General features: G+C 44.0%; 1 protein-coding gene across 1 annotated transcript; it reads right to left on the reverse strand.

Moving 5' to 3' along the window:
* Nucleotides 1-6532: 6532 nt before the first annotated feature.
* LOC310753903 (U6 snRNA-associated Sm-like protein LSm3) lies at nt 6533-13203 on the reverse strand (the record flags this gene model as incomplete). The annotated part of the gene is made up of 2 exons (XM_083595258.1): nt 6533-6578; nt 12941-13203. The coding sequence occupies 2 exons, from the start codon at nt 13201-13203 to the stop codon at nt 6533-6535; spliced, it is 309 nt and encodes a 102-aa protein (XP_083451384.1).
* Nucleotides 13204-21801: the final 8598 nt, after the last annotated feature.

Below are 21801 nucleotides of genomic sequence, written 5' to 3' on the forward strand. Positions count from 1 at the left end.
CAAAACAAACTGTATTGTTTATGTTTTGTTGATGATCTTCTGATGTTTTGGAAGAATCAGGCTTTGTACCAAAGCACCCTAGCTCAGCTGAAGGAGCACTTTGACATGAAGGATCTTGGTGAGGTATCCAACTATCTTTCTCTGCAGGTGGAGAGGGACCAAGCAGGTAATTTTCTGGTACACCAAACACAGAAAATTGCTGATGTATTAACCAGGTTGAATTTGGTTGATGCAAACCCTGCAGACACACCGATGGTGACAGGTTACCAGGTAGATAGTACTGCTGAAGCGTTTTCTGACACTACGCTATACAGATGCATTCTGGGCAAGCTGAATTTCATTGCTAGATGTTCGAGACCTGACATAGCTGTAAGCACTAACCTGCTTAGCAGACATGCCAACAATCCTACTGTTCAGGATTGGAAAGCTCTGAAGCGCATAGCCCGCTATTTGAAAGGGACTTTACACTACAGGCTGAGGTTCACCAGTCAGAAGACTGGAGGTCTTGAAATCTTTGCAGATGCTAGTTTTGGAAGTGACACCACGGATGGTACAAGCACTTCTGGAGTATGCTACATGTACAACCATTGTCTGTTTGACTGGTTGTGGAAAAAGCAGACAACAGTAAGCCTAAGTTCCTGTGAAGCAGAACTCAATGCTCTATCATTTTCACTCTTGGATTGTGAATGGTTGATGCACCTGTTTAAGGACATCAGAGTTTCTGTGAAAAGTCCTATACAAGTGTATCAAGACAATAGATCTTGTTTGGCTTTGCTGAACTCAGAGAGTTGCAAGCAAAGAACCAAGTACTTGCAGATTTAGCTACATCGTGCAAGCGAGTGTATTCAGAAAGGACTCATTCAGGTGTCCTACATGGCAGGAAATGAAATTCCTGCTGAACTATTGTCTAAGGTTGTTAACAGAGAACAACTTAAGGTTTATGTACAGAGGTTGCAATTGGGTTGAACCACAGGTTCTACAGGTTACACGGAAAGGGGGAGGATGTTAGGATATTTCTGTTCCACCTTAAAAACGGAGCAGGTTGTTGTGTCACAGCCTGCGTATTTCCTGTTTACAGGAAGTTTATGCTTTTGTATATGCTTTCATTTTCTCTCTGTGCCTGAGACATCGAAGCAGGCAGTCATGTTTTTTTTTCTTTGTTCTGATCAACGCTGAATAAAAGTTGTAAATATGCTCTCCTGAGTGCGTCTTTCACTGTACGAACTCTGCTGATAGAGCGTGCACGAGCTCTGGAATGTGGCAAGCTATTTCTGAGGCTTCGTGTCGCTAATTGACTGATACTGTATCTACGGGAGATCGATGGATCATCTGGAGGCGACGTGGAACCATGATGCCCTATGTCTCCCTGGCAGTATCCCAACAGCGAGTCCATCCAGGCCACTGACAGGACGCAGAGAAAGGTGACTGAGTGAGAAACCACATTAGGTGAACAGAGTGTCCCGAGTCATGGGGGGGAGCAGTAAATCGACCCCCTTGCAGTGCTTTCTGGACAATTGGAAGGACGCCACAAAGGGAGATGATTGGGGGTTTAAATTGAAGAAAGAAAGACTCCGAACCCTATGTGAAGTTGACTGGCCGTCCCAAGGGACGGGGTGGCCCAGTGAAGGGACCTTTGATGACAATCTAGTCGACCCCCTATGGCGCAACATCCTCATTGTCCAGGCAGATCAAATTGCTCAGTACAGAAGCAAGTAGGACAACCAGCAATAAAGCCGCCGCTGCCACCGGTCCTGCCAGCCCCAGAAGAAAAGGAGGGTGGAGTAATTTGGCCCCCTCCACCCTCCACCCTACGCACCAACTGCACCAGGGTTGCCAGATCTGGGAGCGGATGGGGTTGCGGGGACTGGTCCTTCGCCCCGTGCCCAGGCTGAGGATCCAAATAAGGATTCCGCTACCTCTCCCCAACCCCCAAGAAAAGAGGATGAGGAGGAAAGCGAGGAGGAAGGTGATGTTGAGTGTGAAGAATTCAGAAAGAACTTAGATAAGGAGGCGAAGTGGACAAGCAAGCAGTCCGAAAGGTTATTTCAGTATATAGAACCATATAACATAAAAGTGGATGTAGCTCTTTGGGTTCTGAGGGCAGCAGATGTTGAATCTCTTCGTTATCTCACCGCAAATATGCCTGGTATGCAAGGCTAGGCTCTCAGAGCTGTTTTTCCAAACGCAGCTCTCTCGTGATCCAGAGAATAGATCAATCTGCATTCACACTTTTAGCCCGATATTCAGCATACCTTTTTGGGGCTCCGTTGCTTGGAAAACACCCCCTCTTGGTGTCCAGCCGTCTGTTCAGCTGATCAGACGTTATCTTCTTTCCTTGGTGCAGAGGATGGCACACGATCCATCAACCTCTCACCTCTCATGCTGATTCCCATGGATCAGATAACCAGCAGCTTTTGCTACCATATGTTGAATCTCAAGCCCATCAGTCAGAGGAATTTGGCACTCTCCAGGTGCCCGGCTTTGATTCCATGTTGACCTCCCCGTCAGCGACTCCCGGCAAGACAAGGCGAGGTCTTTATCGGCTGATTCTCCTCAATGTGAGAAGAACACAACCATCCCTCCTCCCTCACTCCCAGGGAGGGGAGAGAGACAGACAGAAATGTATTTACATGCCTTTATTTCTGTCTTTCCAGTAGTGCAGAGAAACGTTTCTGCACCCTCTCACATCAGCAGCCAGAGAGAGAATAACTCCACCCATGTACTTCCAGTACAGGGTCATGTGCCACTCTGAGCTAACATCCGGTGCTCAGTGCACATAATAGACTGTCCCTTGTTCCCACGGTACAGTCCCATAACATCAACATCCTGTTTGGCTTTCCAGCCATCTGGAGCACTCAGCAGCATTGCTCCTTTTTCGTAACAGCAGAGTGCAAGGATGAGGATTGGCAGAAGAAACAGAAGGCTTTAAGAACCGCATGGGACAGGGCAGCTAAACATAAAGAGACAAATAAACCCGAAGGATCCATACCCCTAGGATTGTACCCTGCATTGCCTAACTCCACTTTGGTGGCCCCGCTCCACCGGGTGTATGACCCGTTCCGGAGCCCCGTTCGCAACATGAGCAGAACGCAACCTGCGCCTGCGTGTCTGCACATGCGTGGGTCGCAATTCGCCACTTCTGCACATGCGCGTGACGTCATTTTGAGCGTCTCTGCATGCATGAGTGGCGAAACCCGGAAATAACCCATTCCGGTACTTCCGGGTTTCGGCGGTCCGCAACCCCAAAAAACACAACCTGAAGCATCTGTAACCCGAGGTATGAGTGTATTAAGATCAGCTGCAGTTCTCACTCAGCGCCACCAGTATGAAAATGAAGGACTGAGAACTGTCGCTCACTGACTGGTTAGCTAGTTGGGAGTTGTTACTGTTACAAGTTACTTAGTATTATATAAAGCAGCCAGCTAGGCTGCAGTCAGTCTGACTCCAGGAGCAGTTCTAACTGCTGTAATAAAGAGCTGAGAATCTAACAGAGCTGTGTCCTTCATCCATCTTCCCCACTATTTAACATGGAGCAAGAGCGGCTTTTGTGCGCCTGCATTCCCTTAAGCGATTGCAATTTATCTGACGCCTCCAGCAGACAAAAGCGGCACTGAATGCAAAGAACTCTTAAGGGCATAGAAATGGTCCCGGCAGCTCTGCCTGTGTGTGAGGCGGCTTTTGTCGCAGGACGGAGTCTTTGTGGCCGCTCTCTCTCAGTGGAGTGCGTCAATGTTATTTGGACAACATTCTTTATGCCTTACAGGAATGAAAAGATTATTCAAATATTCAATTAAATCATGAATAGGGTTTCTTCTCCAAACCAGGTGAGTTGATCAAGACGAACCCTCTATTTTTGTGCCACCTCAAAGTGTGTGTGTCGGGGGGTGGTGGTGGTAGGGAAGAGAAGGCTTTAGCAGCGTAACTTCTAGGGATTTATACATTTTGGCCAGTTTTACAGGTGTTAAGTACCATCTGTAGAGCATCTTCATGAAATTCTCTTTCAAATCGTAGCACACTGTGAATTTTAGGTCCTCCTTCCACAACCTCTCCCATGATTCCATCTGGATGCTGTGCCCAAAATCTCTGGCCCATTGTACCATGACAGATTTTACTTCTTCCTCCCTGACCTCCCAGTCAAGGAGGCACCTGTACATGTTAGAGAGCGTTTGTGTGTGTGTGTTTATTAAACAGTAATAATAAAAAAAAAATTAAAAAATATTTGTACCCCACCCTCCCTGGCCAGAGCCGGGCTCAGGGCAGCTAACACCAGTAAAATTACAATAAAAACATAATGGGGGGGACCGACCAATTTAAAATGCAGGTTAAAATGCAATTTAAAATGCAGCCTCATTTTCAAAGTAGCCCATAGATCAAAACCGTAAGGGGAGGGAAACATAAGGGTCAGACTGAGACCAAACCAAAGGCCAGGCAAAACAACTCTGTCTTGTAGACCCTACGGAAAGATGTCAAGTCCCGCAGGGCCCTAGTTTCTTGTGACAGAGCGTTCCACCAAGTCGGGGCCAGTACTGAAAAGGCCCTGGCCCTAGTTGAGACCAATCTAACCACCTTGCGACTTGGGACCTCCAAAATGTTGTCATTTGTGGACCTTAAGGTCCTCCATGGTGCATACCAGGAGAGGCGGTCCCGTAGGTACGTGGAAATCTTGAAATTTCTGTGGAAAAGCCTTTCTGTTTGTCCTTTTGGAATGTTTCATTTAACTGAAAATACTGCAACCAATCAGTCAAATGTGTCCGAATTGCTTCAAATTTCTTTAATTTTAGCTTATTTTCTTTTTCTTCCAATAAGTCTTTATAAGTTGCCCAATTACTTCTCTCATGCTGTTTTTTTAAACTGAGAACGCTTCTGCCGGGGACAGCCACCATGGCGTTTTTGGTTCTAGTAAGTCCTTATATTTGGCCCACACCATGTAAAGCAATTTCCTGATCACATGGTTCAAAAACCCTTTGTGGACCTTCTCATATCCCAGATGGGCATGCCAGCTGTATCTGTTATTGAATCCTTCTAGATCCAGCAAGTCGGTGTTTTTTAACGTTAGCCATTCCCAAATCCAGGCGAGACAAACTGCATCGTGATACAATTTCAGATCTGAAATAGACAGTACTGATCTAGGTGGGTGAGTGAAGCAGCTTCCTCCATCCCTATTTAAACCAGCCCTTTCTTCAGAACCCTGAGGACTGAAATCTCACTGTTGTTTTTAAGGGAAATGCTGTAGTTTTGCAGGAGAGCACCTGCTTCACCTGCAGGAGGTCCCAGGTTCAATCCCAGGTTCAGTGAGTGGCATCTCCATGCAGTGCTTGGAATGTGCTTTGCCTGAGGCTCTGGAGTGCTGCTGTCCTTCAGTGCCAGCAAACTCCAGCTTCATTGGAGTTCTCTTGTTTTGAGAGAGGGAGAAAAACTTTCTCTTTCCTCTGTGCCTTCCATCATTTTATACACTTCTGCCATGCTGCCTCTTACTCACCTTTTCTCCAAATCAAAAAGTCCCCAGTGCTGCAGCCTCCATCCGTTGCTCCATCCTCCCCTTGGTCATTCTGACGGCCCTTTTCTGAACGTTTTCTAATGTGTGGGAATGTTCAGGGATGCAGGAGAGGATATATTGTCTGATAATAGCCTTTCCAACATGTGTTAACAAGTTCACAATTTAGCAGAATAACATTCTCCCTTTTAAACTTGCAGCGGATGCATTTGCTCAGGCTCGCTAAAACCTCTATAATAACTGTTCTGGTATTTTCCCCTTATTCCCTCATAAAAGATAAGACACGACACAGTCTTCTATAAAAGTATAAAGAGAGTTTACTCACATATCATTCTGTTCACAAGAGGATTCCAGAAGGCAGACTTAGCTTAGAAAAGTAACATATACCTGGAAACTATCTCATAAGAAGACAGTCCCTTTGTCATCTCTTGGCTGGAAGCCAAGATGGCATCTTTGGCTAAGCAGATGTTGCTTCTTTGATGGATGTAGTCAAAAGGAGAGAGATGGCTGCCCTGCCCTGTGCTTTTGTCATTACCTGCTCAGGTGAGGCCACACCCACCTCTAGTCACATGGAAAGGAAGTCTGTCCCAGCCTAGAAGGAAACAGGAAGTTTACCTGCTGGCTGAACAAACATTCCTCCCCATGTGTAAACATGTTCACTCTAGGAATGTTGTACTTGACTGCTTTTGTGTTTCACATCCCACACAATGCCCCCCCCCCTTAATGGGAAAAGTGCTTATACACACATGCAAACAAAAAAACCCCAAACAGATTTATTTCTTTAAAAAGATCAGCGGCCACAAGAGCAACTAAAATGGTTATATCCACTGATTTGACACATAAAGACACCTGCACTTAAGTTATTTCGGGGGGAGACCCTTATATCAACTTATATGCCAAATGATCTTACGCCTTCACAGCAAATCAGGTTTGGATGGTCTTTCAGAATTAAGGGCAGAATCTTAATGTTTAAGGGTATCAGAAGACAGTGTCCAGAGGTCCAACATTTTTGAAACAATGACCACTTTCTTCATGGTTTCAGCCAACCCACAGTGGAGGAGCTACAAGTACAACTCCATCTCCTCAGATGGAGTACAGAATACGGAATACAGTGGTACCTCGGGTTACATACGCTTCAGGTTACAGATTCCGCTAAGCCAGAAATAGTTTTTTTTTTTTATAATATATTTATTAAGGTTTTAGGAATTTATATAAAATAGAAAAAACAGAACAAAAAACAAGAACAATAAAAATACATACAAACCAAACGCAACACATACAACAACAAGTATAATTTCAATCCCTTATATTCATAAAACTTACTTTCCCGACCTCCTCATACCTCCCCTTTCTGTATTCCATTCTCTAATTAAGTCAATTCAGCAAATCCTTCCCCTAAATTCTGTATAATTTTTAACCTTTCTTTTCTTAATCACATAATCATTACAGCTTTTAACCACTTAATTTCTGAATCAACATCGTTCTAGCCTTCAATAATTTTACAATGTTTCCTAAGATAGTCCTTAAATTTCTTCCAATCTTCTTCTGCCGTCTCTTTTCCCTGATCTCGGATTCTGCCGGTCATTTCTGCCAGTCCCATATAGTCTATAACTTTCATCTGCCCTTCTTCCACGGTGGGTAGATCTTGTGTCTTCCAATACTTTGCGATGAGTATTCTTGCTGCTGTTGTAGCATACATAACAAATGTTCTATCCTTCTTTGGCACCAGTTGGCCGACCATACCCAGGAGAAAGGCCTCTGGTTTCTTCAGGAAGGTATATTTAAACACCTTTTTCATTTCATTATAAATCATTTCCCAGAAAGCCTTAATCCTTGGGCATGTCCACCAAAGGTGAAAGAATGTACCTTCAGTCTCTTTACATTTCCAACACTTATTATCAGGCAAGTGGTAAATTTTTGCGAGCTTGACTGGAGTCATGTACCACCTATAAATCATTTTCATAATATTTTCTTTCAAGGCATTACATGCCGTAAATTTCATACCGGTGGTCCACAACCGTTCCCAGTCCTCAAACATAATGTTATGACCAATATCTTGTGCCCACTTGATCATAGCTGATTTAACTATTTCATCCTGTGTATTCCATTCCAACAGCAAGTTATACATTTTTGACAAGTTCTTAGTTTTGGATTCTAACAATTCTGTCTCCAGTTTTGATTTTTCCACCTGGAAACCAATTTTCCTGTCTGACTTAAAAACCTCCATTATTTGATAGTAATGGAGCCAATCTCGCACTTTATCTTTCAATTTCTCATAACTCTGCGATTTCATTATATCCCCTTCTTGTTCCAAAATTTCCCAATATTTCGGCCATTTAGACTCCATATTAAGTTTTTTCATGGCCTTTGCCTCCATTGGGGACAACCACCTGGGAGTTTTGTTCTCCAGCAGGTCTTTATACCTAATCCAGACATTATACAGTGCTTTCCTGACAATATGGTTTTTAAAAGCTTTATGAGCTTTGACCTTGTCGTACCACAAATATGCATGCCACCCAAAAGTATTATTGAACCCTTCTAAATCCAAAATATCTGTGTTCTCAAGAAGTAGCCAGTCTTTCAACCAGCAAAAAGCCGCTGATTCATAATAAAGTTTAAAATCTGGCAGGGCAAATCCCCCCCTTTCTTTTGCATCAGTTAATATCTTAAATTTTATCCTGGGCTTCTTGCCCTGCCAGACAAATTTAGAAATATCTTTCTGCCACTTCTTGAAACAGTCCATCTTATCAACAATTTGCAATGTTTGGAACAAAAATAGCATTCTAGGCAATACATTCATCTTTATAGCTGCAATTCAACCCAACAAGGAAAGTTTCAATTTTGACCAGATTTCTAAATCTTTTTTTACCTCTGTCCAGCATTTTTCATAATTATCTTTAAACAAATTCACATTTTTAGCTGTCATATTAATCCCCAAATATTTCACTTTCTTAACCACAGTTAAACCTGTCTCATTCTGAAACCTCTCCCTTTCCATAGGTGTTAATTTTTTCTCCAATACCTTAGTTTTAGATTTGTTCAATTTAAATCCTGCAACTTGGCCAAAATCTTGAATTAATTCTAAAACCCTTTTAGTACTAGATTCTGGCTCTTGTAACGTAAGTACCAAGTCATCTGCAAATGCTCTCAATTTGTATTGTTTAGCTCCGACCTGTACCCCTTTAACCAGCTGATCCCTTCTGATCATATTCAGCAAGACCTCCAGGACTGATATAAAAAGTAATGGAGAGATTGGGCACCCCTGACGTGTCCCTTTTTCTATCTTAAACTCTTCCGTAACCACATTATTTACAATTAACTTTGCTTTCTGCTCTGAGTATATTGCACCTATACCGTTTTCAAATCCTTGGCCTACCCCCATCCCCTGGAGATTCTTCTTCATAAAACTCCAAGAAATATTGTCAAAGGCTTTCTCCGCATCCACAAATATCAAAACTGCTTTAGTATTTATGTTCACTTCTAGCTTTTCCAAAATGTCTATTATATTCCTTACATTATCTGACATATGTCTTCTCGGGAGAAAGCCCGCTTGGTCCCTATGAATCTCCTCCATCAAAACTTTTTTCAATCTCTTAGCCAAAATATCAGCAAAGATTTTGTAATCCACATTTAGTAACGAGATAGGGCGGTAGTTCTTAAGTTGGTTCTTTTCAGTCTCAGTCTTCGGTATAAGTGTAATATAAGCTTCTTTCCACGTTTCTGGTGCCCTTTTCCCCTCCAAAATTTCATTACAAACTTCCTTCATAGGTTGTAGTAGCCACTCCTTCAACATTTTATAGTATCTGGAAGTAAGCCCGTCCGGTCCCGGGGACTTGCCCAGTTGCATGTTTTGAATGGCACCTTCTATTTCCTGTTCAGTTATTTTCTGATTCAAACCTATTTTACTTTCATAAGAATTTTTTTGTAATCCATAAGTCTTGAGAAATTTGTCTATGTCCATCTCTTTCTGCGGCCCTTGTGTGTATAATTGTTTAAAACATCTCTGGAAGCAATTTCTAATCTCGTTTGGCTTATATATGTTCTTTCCTTCCACTTCTAAATTTGTAACCGTATTTAATTTTTGTCTTTTCCTCATTTGCCAAGCCAATAGTTTACCACATTTGTCTGCTGATTCAAATGTCTTTTGTCTCATTTGTTTAATTTTCCATTCTATTTCTTGATTCATCAGTTCCATATATTGTGTTTGGTACAATTTGATTTCTCTCAAAATCTCTTTGGACTTTGGTTTTGATCTTAGTTTCCTTTCCCCTTCTTTTATCTTCTCCAAAATCCTGTCTTTTTTCTCATTTTGGCTTCTCTTTTTTATTGCATTTTGTTGTATCAGGAATTCTCGCATAACGGCTTTACTTGCGTCCCAGATTACTCTTTTTTCCACATTGGTGTTCATGTTTATTTCAAAATAGTCTCTCAATGTTTTTTGGGCCTTTTTATACACTTCTTCATCTCTAAATAAGGTGTCATTCATGCTCCATCTGAAGGAGCCAGTTGTTATTTGCTTCATCTCCATTCTTACTGCATTGTGGTCGGAGCAGGTTTTTGGGCAGATTTCCACTTTCTTTATCTTTGATGCCATTCCTCTAGTAACCCAAATTTGGTCGATTTTGGTCCATGTCATTTTGGCTTCAAAAAAGAAAGTTCCCTCTCTTTCAAGAGGATTCTTTGTTCTCCAAATGTCAATCAGGTCCATATTGTCAGTCATTTCAAAAAAAGTTTTTGGTAATCTTCCATCCTTAGTAAGTACCTGTCTTTGTGCTTTGTCCATATTTGTAGATACTACTCCATTCATGTCTCCCATCAAAATTAAATTATAGTCCAAATAGTCCAACAAAGTCTCATGCAACTTCTTGAAGAATTCAGATTTCCCCTCATTCGGTGCATAAATTCCTACAGCCAAAAATTTCTCTCCTTGGACTTGAATTTCAATTGCCAGGAATCTTTCTTGTTCATCTTTAAAAATTAATTTTGGTAGCAATTTTTCCTTTGCATATATCACGACTCCTCTTTTTTTTAACTTTGATGAAATAAATTCTTGTCCCAATCTTTTATTCACCAATATTTTCCTGTGTAACCTCATCACATGTGTTTCTTGTAAACAAATCAAGTCCAATTGTTCTTTCTTCAATATATGAAAAACAGCTTTCCTCTTTCGAGGCATATTCAAACCATTACAATTCCAACTTAGAAGTTGCAGAGCCATGATGAGACTATTTACTTACTCCTGTTGCTCCGAGTAGTTGTTCTTCCTCTGTCGGTAGTTTCAAGCCGAATGACAAGTTTGATATGTCTGATATATCCAGTGTTCCTTTTCCCAATGGTGTCAGTTCCTGCCCAGATTCCACCTCCTTCTGTAGATCCTCTTCGTGGTCTCTCAAGAATTTGTCTTTATCACTCAATGTTTTTATTCTTATCTTCCTTCCTTTGTATTTAAAAGATAGGCCTTGTGGAAATTCCCACCGGAAGAATATCTTGGTTTTTTTCAGTAAAACAACCAGATCTCTGTAGTAGGTTCTTACATCCAAAATATGCTTCGGGATATCTTTAAAGATCTCCACATAAGAGTTTTCAATCTCCAAGGTTTTTTGGTAGTGCAAATTCAAAATTTTATCCCTTTCTTCTTTTCTTCTTAATGTTATTAAACAGTCTCTTGCCTTATTCTTCCTTTGTCTTGTACCAAGCCTAAATGCACTCACTATCTTGAATTCATCCTTCTCCAGGCCCTGTTGCCAAAAGTCCAAAAATTCTTTTGTCAGGAAGTCCGCCAAGTTATCTTTCTCACTTTCCGGAACTGATCTGATCCTTAAATTTCTCTCTTTTCTTTGCAGTTCAATCATAGACAAAGTCATATCATGATCCTCCAATTTCCTGATGACCGGTGGTATCCTCTCCTGGGTAGCAACGACAATTTCCTTTGCTTCCTCTGCAATCTTTCGAGTTGTAGCCGAGTCCTCCAAAAGTCTTACAATAGTCTCTGTATTAGAATTTACCTTCTTTCCCAATTCCTCAATACTTTTCGTATTCAGATCAATTTTTGCTGAGACCTCAGCCACTTGTTTATTAGTTTCCGCAACTTGTTTACTTGTCTCTGTTCCCTGCTTCGTTAAGTATTCAAAAGATACATTAATTTTGCCAAGTGCTTGTGCCAAAGTGTCTTCTGTTGACATAGCTCTTGCTTTTGTTTGAGAGGCAGCAGCTGCGCCCATGCCTCCGGATGTTGAAGCTCTCCGCTGGTGGGAAAAATCAGTCTTGTATTGTCTACCTGATCTTAAGCTTCTTTCTTCAGATTTCCCCTTTTCTTTATCCATAACACTCTCATTCGGAGCCAAGGTCACGTCCTACTCTTGTACTTTTGTTTTGAAGAGGAAATTTCCACTGGCTCTCACTTCTAGTGGCTTAGTTGTTATTGTAGCAACAAAGTCTCCACTAGGGGGAAAAGCTCCAACTTCACTTTGTAATTTTATAACCAATGTCTCTTAAAGAACCCCCTTTTCTCCAGTTAGCCACAGTTTCAAATTTATCTTCAATGCTATTTTATATAAAAGTCCATTCAAAGACACTATATCTTTGCACAAAGTTACTGCTACAAACAATCCCAATTTACTGACAGTCCACCATTCAGTTTCCCTGTCAAGGCAGTCCGACTCCAGAGATCAAAGCAGCGGATGTTCTTTTTAAATTCGTTCCTTTCTTACAGGCATAAAATGTTCAATTTCCACCCCCCTCTGCTCCTGTCAAACGGTGGGGAGAAATACTCTTCCAAACGATGGATTGCTAATTCCAAGATAATATTCCCTCTTAAGTTACAGTTTACAGTCTCTTTGCTTTAGATTGTTTACACAACGGGAAGGCAGACTTCCTTTTTGTACCTTTCCCGTGCTAGTGCCAAAATTCTTCTTAATTTTGTTTCAAATTAAATCCGTTATTCCTACGAATGAGTAGTTGCTTTTAAGTCCAGATTCTTGGGAAGAAATCAGCGCTCTCCGATCATGGCGATGCGGCTTCACTCAGCAGGCTTTGTAAGCGACCCTCAGCACCGCGCCGCTCACCCGCTGCCGCTCCGAAGCCTTTAAAAAGGCTTCTTTGCGGTTTTGGGGGGGCGCAAAAGGTGCCCGCCGGGTCTCCTCGTTCACAGGCTTCCGCGCCTGTGATTTTTAAGGGTCCCCGCTTCGCCGTGGCAGCAGGACCCGAACCCGCAGAGCACACTTCCCCCGGAGCTCGGGGGAAAGTCTGCCATTAATCGCTGGCGCTGACCGGAAGTCCTGCGCTAAGCCAGAAATAGTACCTCGGGTTATGAACTTTGCTTCAGGATGAGAACAGAAATCGTGCTCTGGCGGCGCGGCGACAGCAGGAGGCCCCATTACCTAAAGTGGTGCTTCAGGTTAAGAACAGTTTCAGGTTAAGAACGGACCTCCGGAACGAATTAAGTACTTAACCCGAGGAGCCACTGTATTCCTTTTGGTAGATTTATAAATCTCTTCGTTGGTTTCTTCATCCATTTCTATTGTTGTCACAGTCTCCTCAACATCACCCAAAATCTTATTTAAGTGCTGGCAACAAGCAAATAATCTGCCTCGAAGTTTTCGGTCATTTCTCATTTTTTCATCAATTCGTTCATCAAGACTAAGCTTGATGAGATCCAAGGGCTCTTCTACAGTATTTGTGGTTTGTTGCTGCTCCACCTCGTCCACCATTTTTTCAAAGCCCCTCCAATGCTCTTTTGGAGGTGAGGCCAGAATTCTGTGGTTCTAGGCTGAGTGTTGGAAGTGAGAGGGAGGGAGGAGAGATTTTGGCGACACCCCCAGAGGGCCCGCTGCATCTTCCCAGTTAGCCTTGAAAAGGCCCTTTCTCATCTCCCCCTTGTGAGCGTGGCAAGAATAGGAGGAACAGGTGGCCGCCCACCATTGAGCTAAAGCCCCCTCCCACTGCTGTTGCTTGGCCCCTGCCCTCCCCCAGTGGCCCCCCTCCACACCCCACAGATGAAGTCAGGCCCAAGGAAGAAAGTTTGCATTGGCAGCTTTTGCCGAGTTTTCAAGAGCAGTGTGCATAGAGCAGGCACATTTTCAGGCAGGTGGGCGACAGCTTAAGAGGGATGTGCTTATCACTGCACCTTCACACCCGTCTCTCTCATCCTCCTATTGCGATACTGCCAGGCAGACAAAGTCCATCATGCCCCCACGCCGATGCTGGATGATCCATCGATCTCCCGTAGATACACAGTATCAGTCAATTAGCGACATGAAGCCTCAGAAATAGCTTGCCACATTCCAGAGCTCGTGCACGCTCTATCAGCAGAGTTCGCACAACGAAAGATGCACCCAGGAGAGCATATTTACAAGTTTATTCAGCGTTGGTAAGAACAAAGAAAAAAACATGACTGCCTGCTTAATCTGCAAGTACTTGGTTCTTTGCTTGCAACTCTCTGAGTTCAGCAAAGCCAAACAGGATCTATTGTCTTGATACACTTGTATAGGACATTTCACAGAAACTCTGATGTCCTTAAACAGTTGCATCAACCATTCACAATGCATGAGTGAAAATGACAGAGCATTGAGTTCTGCTTCACAGGAACTTAGGCTTACTGTCGTCTGCTTCTTGCACAACCAGTCAAACTGACAGTGGTTGTACATGTAACATACCCCAGAAGTGCTTGTACCATCCGTGGTGTCACTTCCAAAACTAGCATCTGCAAAGATTTCAAGACCTCCAGTCTTCTGACTGGTGAACCTCAGCCTGTCGTGCAAAGTCCCTTTCAAATAGCGGGCTATGCACTTCAGAGCTTTCCAATCCTGAACAGTAGGATTGTTGGCATGTCTGCTAAGCAGGTTAGTGCTTACAGCTTTGTTAGGTCTTGAACATCTAGCAATGAAATTCAGCTTGCCTAGAATGCATCTGTACAGCGTAGTGTCAGAAAACGCTTCAGCAGTACTATCTACCTGGTAACCTGTCACCATCGGTGTGTCTGCAGGGTTTGCATCAACCAAATTCAACCTGGTTAATACATCAGCAATTTTCTGTGTTTGGTGTACCAGAAAATTACCTGCTTGGTCCCTCTCCACCTGCAGAGAAAGATAGTTGGATACCTCACCAAGATCCTTCATGTCAAAGTGCTCCTTCAGCTGAGCTAGGGTGCTTTGGTACAAAGCCTGATTCTTCCAAAATATCAGAAGATCATCAACAAAACATAAACAATACAGTTTGTTTTGCCCCTCCTCCTTGACAAACACACACAGATCAGCTTTGCCCTGGTGAAAACCTAGAGAAAGCAACGTCTCAGTGAGTTTTGTGTTCCAACACCTGGCACTCTGCTTGAGACCATATAAGGATTTCCGAAGTTTACAGACCATTCCCTTCTATATCTGCATTCCATCAGGTGGAAGCATAAACAGCTCCTCCCCCAAAACCCCGTACAAAAAAGCTATATTAATGTTGTGATGGGAAACATGCAGTTTCTCCTCTGCAGCAATCTTGAGCATCAGCCGAATGCTCTCATACTTGATGGTGGGAGAGTAGGTCTCGTGGTAATCCTGTCCTGGTACCTGTGAAAAACCTCTGGCAACCAATCTGGCTTTGTGTCTGACAACCTTGCCATTCTGGTCTGTCTTGGCCTTGAAGACCCATTTGCTGCCAACCAGTCTCATTCCTGGGACTACCGGCACCAGCTCCCAAGTTTGGTTCCTGTTCAAGGAATCAACTTCAGCCTTCATGGCATTAAGCCAAGGCTCAGCATCTTTAGAGGTTAACTCCTGAACCTCTTTGAAGCTTGAAGGTTCCCATACCTTCTCTGAGCTACTAAGAACAGCAGTTGCCGTCTTAGCAAACTCATCAGCAAATCTCTTTGGAGGTCTGCCTTTGGTCGCCCTTTCAGATCTGCGTACTATACACAAGTCTTCTGGACTCATCTCCTCCTTCTTAGGAGAAAAGTGACCAATGGTGAACAGTGGTTCTTCCAGTTCATTGTCAGACGCATCAGATGGTCTGACTGAGGCCTTTGCGCTCTTGTAGTCTGCTGTGTCATCACTGTCGCTGACATCAGCAGCAGAGCCACCCACTGAGCTGGAATCCGAACTCTGATCATCATCATCATCACCATCCTCAGCTTCCTCTTCTACCTCAACATCATCTGCCTTTTTCACATCACATTCATCCTCCTCTGGGTAACTCTGGAAAATTCCCACATTTTCCCCCCACTTGGGATTGTACTCAACTCTCTTTGTGAACTTAATGGACTTAGAGTCAGTCATCCATACCCTGTATGAACCTTTTTCGTACCCCATGAACAAACCATGTGCCCCACGCTTCCCAAGCTTGTTGCTCTGTGGGGTGTGTACCCACATGTCAGAACCAAAGATTCTCATGTGCTTGACGTAAGGTTTCTTACCAAACATCTTCTCATAGGGAGTACAACCAATAGGTGAGGACAGTCTCCTGCTATAGGAATAAACGAACGTTGACAAAGCCTCCCCCCAAAACTTCTCAGGGAGATTGGCATCATGCAACAAGGTTTTCATGCCTTGAAGCAATGTTTGCTTTGCTTGCTCAGCAAGTCCATTCTGCCATGGCAATCTAGGTGTTGACAAGTCATGCTGGATTCCCTTCTTAGTCAGGAAAGCCTCAAACTGCTGAGAAGTGAATTCCCCGCCCCGATCAGTAAAGAGACAGCCGATACGTTTACTGTGAGCATTCTCCAACCAAGCACAGAATGCCTTGAACCTAGGAAACGCTTGCGATTTCTGCTCGAGCATAAACACATGAATGTACCTGGAAAAAGAATCAATTAGAATCATGAAGTACCTTGCTCCACCCAAAGAGGGCGCAAGTGGACCAACCAGGTCTGCATGGACTAGCTGGTAGGGTTTGGAAGCCTGCCTGCTAGACTCCTTGCCTTTTGGAGCAACCTGAACTCTGATCATCATCCTCAGCTTCCTCTTCTACCTTAACATCATCTGCTTTTTTCACATCATCTTCATCCTCCTCTGAGTGACTCTGGAAAATTCCCACATTTCTCCCCCCCCCCCCACTTAGGATTGTACTCAACACTCTTTGTGAACCTAACGGACTGAGAGTCAGTCATGAATACCCTGTATGCACCTTTTTTGTACCCCATGAACAGACCATGTGCCCCACCCACGCTTCCCAAGCTTGCTGCTCTGTGGCCCACATGTCAGAACCAAAGATTCTCATGTGCTTAACATAAGGTTTCTTACCAAACATCTTCTCATAGGGAGTACAACCAATAGGTGATGACAGTCTCCTGTTGTACGAATAAACAAAAACATTCAAAGACTCAGCCCAATATTTCTCAGGGAGATTGGCTTCATGCAACAAGGTTTTTAGGCCTTGCAGCAAATTTTGGCTTGTCCGCTTGAAAAGTCCATTCTCCCATGGAGATCTGGGACTTGAGAGGTCATGCTGGATTCCCTTCGCAGTCAGGAAAGCTTCAAACTGCTGAGAAGTGAATTCACTGCCTCGATCAGAAAATAAACAGCCAATGCATTTATTGTGAGCATTCTCCAACCAAGCACAGAACGCCTTGAACCTAGGAAACGCTTCTGACTTCTGCTGGAGCATAAACACATGAATGTACCTGGAAAACGAATCAATTAAAACCATGAAGTACCTTGCTCCACCCAAAGAGGGCGCAAGTGGACCAACCAGGTCTGCATGGACTAGCTGATAGGGTTTGGAAGCCTGTCGGCTAGACACTTTGCCTTTGGGAGCAACCTTCACTTTGTTTTCTGCACAAGAGACACATTTCATGTGAAACTTACAGGGCTTTATGGTCAAACCCTGAACCATCCCAGGCATCTTGGCCAGCGCCTGCCATGACATGTGAACAAATCTTTTGTGCTGTTCGTGAATACAACCTGAATGAAGAACTTTGTTAGTTTGTGCAACACAACAAGATTCAACATTAGACACATCAACAGCTTTGTCATCATAAGTTATCAAGAACAAGCCATCTACAAACTTAGCATGCAAAACGTCCTCTTTGCCCTTTTTAATAACGCAGATGCCCTTCTTGAAGGAAATCTCAAAGTCTTGCTCAGTCAGCTGTGGGATGCTGAGCAAATTGTCTGCAGAATGTGGAACAAAAAGTACTTTCCTGATGGTGGTGTGCAGACTTGCCAGTTTCACTGTCCCAACTCCTGCAATTCTCAAAGTCTTACCATCAGCCTGTTGGATTCCCCAACCTGAGGCGTAAAGGAAATAAACAGGTGTCAATTTCCACAGATGTGCCTCGTGGCTCCAGAATTGACAATAAAATGGCTTTTGGCCTTTGGAGCAGCAGTGCTAGCAAACAAAGTCTTGTTTTGCACAGGCCTGGGTTTCTCACCCCCTCCCTGCTTCCAGCCATCTGCAGGCTTTTTCTTTTGTTTCCCTTTAGCCTTTGGACAAAGACGCTGCAAGTGGCCTTCGTTTCCACAGTGCCAGCACTTCACAGCTGCCAACACCTTGGCTCCCCCTGGAGGCTGGAATGCTGTCCCACACTGCTCCCCCCTGAAGCACACAAGCTGGTTCCGCTGCGTTCCTCCTATCATATTCATTTTGGAGGGTCACCAAAACCTTTGAAGCAGTGAGCTCCTGCACAGGTAAAGTTGCCAGCTGGCTTGCCACAGCATGGTAACTATCGTCTAGGGAATCCAGGATAAGGATTGCAAACAGAGACTCAGGCATATTAAAACCTCTCTGAGTCAATTCCTGTCTGAGATGCTGCAAATGCAAAACGTGGGCTCTAAGGTCTTCCCCTGGTGACAAACATTTCTTGTGCAGTTTTCTGAAGTAAAGCAACACAGACCCAGCCTCTTGTCGGAGATGACAGGCCTGAAGCCCTTCCCACATCTCACGCGAGCTGGCCTTGCCAGTCAGGGTGATTAACTCTTCAGGGTCGACTGAGAGCAAAATTACTCCCATGGCTTTGAATACTGTGCCACCCATGCATCCGTCAGAGGCGCTGGGGGGTCCTCATAATCAGCAGAGTGAATAACTTCTCACAACGGAAGTGGTAGACAGAGACATCTGTATGCATATCTACAGGCGTTTATTCAGCATAGTTCAGGAACAAAGGAAAAATGTCTGCTTCCCTTCATGTCCAAGCAAAACAGCAGTACAGCAAAAGCAATATACAACGGAAGTTCCCAGCAGACTGTGCTGGAAGTAAACAGACATGTGACATACTACAACTCCACATATCTGTTCCTCTTAAGGCAGAATGGAACATCAATATCCTAACATAATGGAGCCTGTGCTGATTCAGAAATGAAGTAGTATAACCATAGAGGATAGCCATAGCCCCAAAACTTTTGCACCCCCTCCAGCATTTTCTCTGATGAAAATAGGGACATCTTCTTCTACATCAGGAAGTTTCTCCCGCTGCACGCATAGACATCATCTGCGCATCAACATGGGTCACCTTGAGCCAATTACAACCTCTCCGCTGAACCTACCTTGCAGGATTGTTGTAAGGAAAAATGTGCGAGGGCAGGGATCATTTATAACACTTTCCACAGATTAATAGAATGAAATAAATTTTAGCCTATAAGCTCCCTTGAGGGGAAAAGATGTTGTTGTTGTTGTTGTTGATGATGATGATGATAATGGTAAAGGAAACTGGGAGAATTATCCAGAACATACCAGCAAATAAATCCTGTTGAACTCAGTGGGACTTAGTTCTGAGTAAAAATGCTTAGGATTGCAGTCTAAGTCTTTACCCAGTTACCTGAGAGTAAATTCCACTGCATACAGTGGGACTTTCTTCTGAGTAGGCAGGGTCAGGCTCCATCTACAATAAAGGAATCAACACTCCACACGTTTCCTAACAAATGGCTGGCTGCTGAAGCATTGCAATTAAAGAATTCAAAGTGGATTTCTTACATTTTCTGTCAAAATTATAGGAAGTGCTTCGTATGCCAGCTTCACCATTTCCTTCATTTGGTGCAGTTATTTTATTTTCAGTATAATTAGCATCCACCCGCCCTCCCACACCACTTTTAATTGTTCTCTGAGACGTGAAGGGGAGGAAAAAGGAAAAGTGGGACATTCCAGGATCAATTCAGAAACTGGGACAGCTTCCATAATTCCAGGACAGTCCCTGGAAAATTGGGACATTTGGACGGTGCAAAGAGATTCATGTATAACTGCCCTGCCCAGATACCACCATGAGCACAAATTGTCATGAATGCACAATAGAAAGGATGCGTGGAGGGGGCCCATGTGTTCTGCTGAGAAGCAAAGAAAAATGGGCTCTTAGGCAGTCTCCTGAGACTGGTCAACTGGATAAGGCCCCCAAGTCCCACCCCAAGCCTTGGGCCCAACAGCTTAAGAACCCCTCAGTTGCCCCAGGGCAGGTTGTATGCAGAAGGAAAGTTGGCAGTTCACCGTCCTTCCCTGCTTGCCTCTTCAGGGCTTCCTGTGTTTATTGTTGGTGTGACCCTGACCACGTCGTTCAACAAGTACGTGGCAGAGAACCACTGCTGGCTGAACGCGCAGACGGATATCATCTGGGCTTTTGTGGGGCATGTCCTCTTCGTCCTGACAGTAAGTGTGTCAGGAAAGGGGGGGCCTCCTCCTTTCATTGGCAGAGTTTGCAATGCAAAAGGTTCTTGCTACCATGTGTGGCAGGATTGGGTGCATGTGAACAAATGTTGGGATTCAGTGGTTTTCAAACTCAGCGCCTTCACAAGACAAAGAAGAACTCTGCAGACCACAGGGTGCGTTTACTTTCCATGTGTGTGGGAGATAACTCTGATTTACACAACAATATACTGGGGTGGGTGTTTCCGTGTTCCCTGAGAGGAGGAGTCTGTGAAATCTCCCCCCTCCACAACTGCCACCTCTTAAAGCCGCTGACTGCTGTTTCAGGTCCAGTCCCTGACCCTTTCGCCTCTCTCCTTTGCAGGTGAACACCTTTGTGCTTTTCCGAGTAGTGATGGTGACAGTCTCCAGTGCACAGCAACGGTCAAGGATGCTGACCCCCAACAGCAGCTTGGAAAAACAGATTGGCATCCAGATCCGGTGAGTCCCGGGAGGCCCCTGGGGCTGCCCCTGCCCCCTCCAGAGAAGGGCACCAGAGAAGCAAAAGGACATATATCTGAATGCCATTTGCTAGGGAGAAGAAGTGTGAGAGCCAGTGGTGATGTAGTGCTTGGAGGGTCAGACTAGGACCGGGGAGGCCAGGGTTCGAATCCACACTTGGCCAAGAAGCTCACTGGGTGTCCTTGGAAGCCAGTCACTGCCTCTCAGCCTAGCCTACCTCGCAGGGTTGTGAGGAGGGGAGAATCATGTACACAACCTCGAGCAACTTCGAGGAAAAGGTGGGCTATAAATACTTTAAACAATAAAATAGAATCAGAGGCCACATTCCCACCATAGATTTAAAGTGTTGCAATACCACTTTGAACAGTCATGCCGTCCCCAAAGAGCTGTGGGAGCTGTAGTTTACTTAGGGTGCCAAGAATTGCCAGGAAACACCCTGCTTCTCTCGCAGAGCTATAGTTCCCAGAGTTCCCTGAGAAAGAGGGATTGATTGTCTTTTTTAAAGTGTTTTTTTTTAAATAAGATTTGCACATGGGACGATTGAAACATCATACTCACACACATCATAAAAACAGTAATAACGTCAAGAGGAATAAAAATACAAGATAATACAGCTTTAAAAGGATGAATGATGTAAAATATATTCCATAGTTGATATTTATTCAAAATATATCAAGCATTCATAAACCTTGACAGATAAAATAATATTTAGTAGGAATGCGCCAGCCATGAGATCATTTGGTCATATATATTTATATGGGAGGGATTGATTGTTAAACTGCTCTGGAAATTGCAGCTCTGGATGGGGAATAAGTGCCTCCTAAAATAACTCCCTTAGCAAACTACTGCTACTGCTGCTTGAATTTGTACACTGCCCTTCACCTGAAGGTCACAGGGTGGTTCACAACATCAACTGCACCTCCCAGGATTCTCTGGGGAAGCCACAATGGTTTAAATTGGTATCCTAGTGCTTTAGTGTGAACATGGCCATAGAAGTCAATTGTAGAATTGTAGAGTTGGAAGGGATCCTGAGGATCATCCATTCCAACCCCCTGCAAGGCAGGAATGTGCAATAGCAGCTGGGATTAGTAGAGAGGAGGACAAGGAGATGAAGCCAGAGTGAATGACAGGCAGGGTCACCCCCTGGCCAGTTATAAGTAAGAAGACAGGCTGAGGTTGGTGGGGCCCCATTTGCCCCAATAGACCAGCTTGCACAGCTTGAAGCCATTGGTTCGAGTCCTACCCTTTGGAGCTGG

Source organism: Podarcis filfolensis (genome assembly GCF_964270895.1).
Source record: "Podarcis filfolensis genome assembly, chromosome: W".
Classification (NCBI taxonomy): Eukaryota; Metazoa; Chordata; class Lepidosauria; order Squamata; family Lacertidae; genus Podarcis; species Podarcis filfolensis.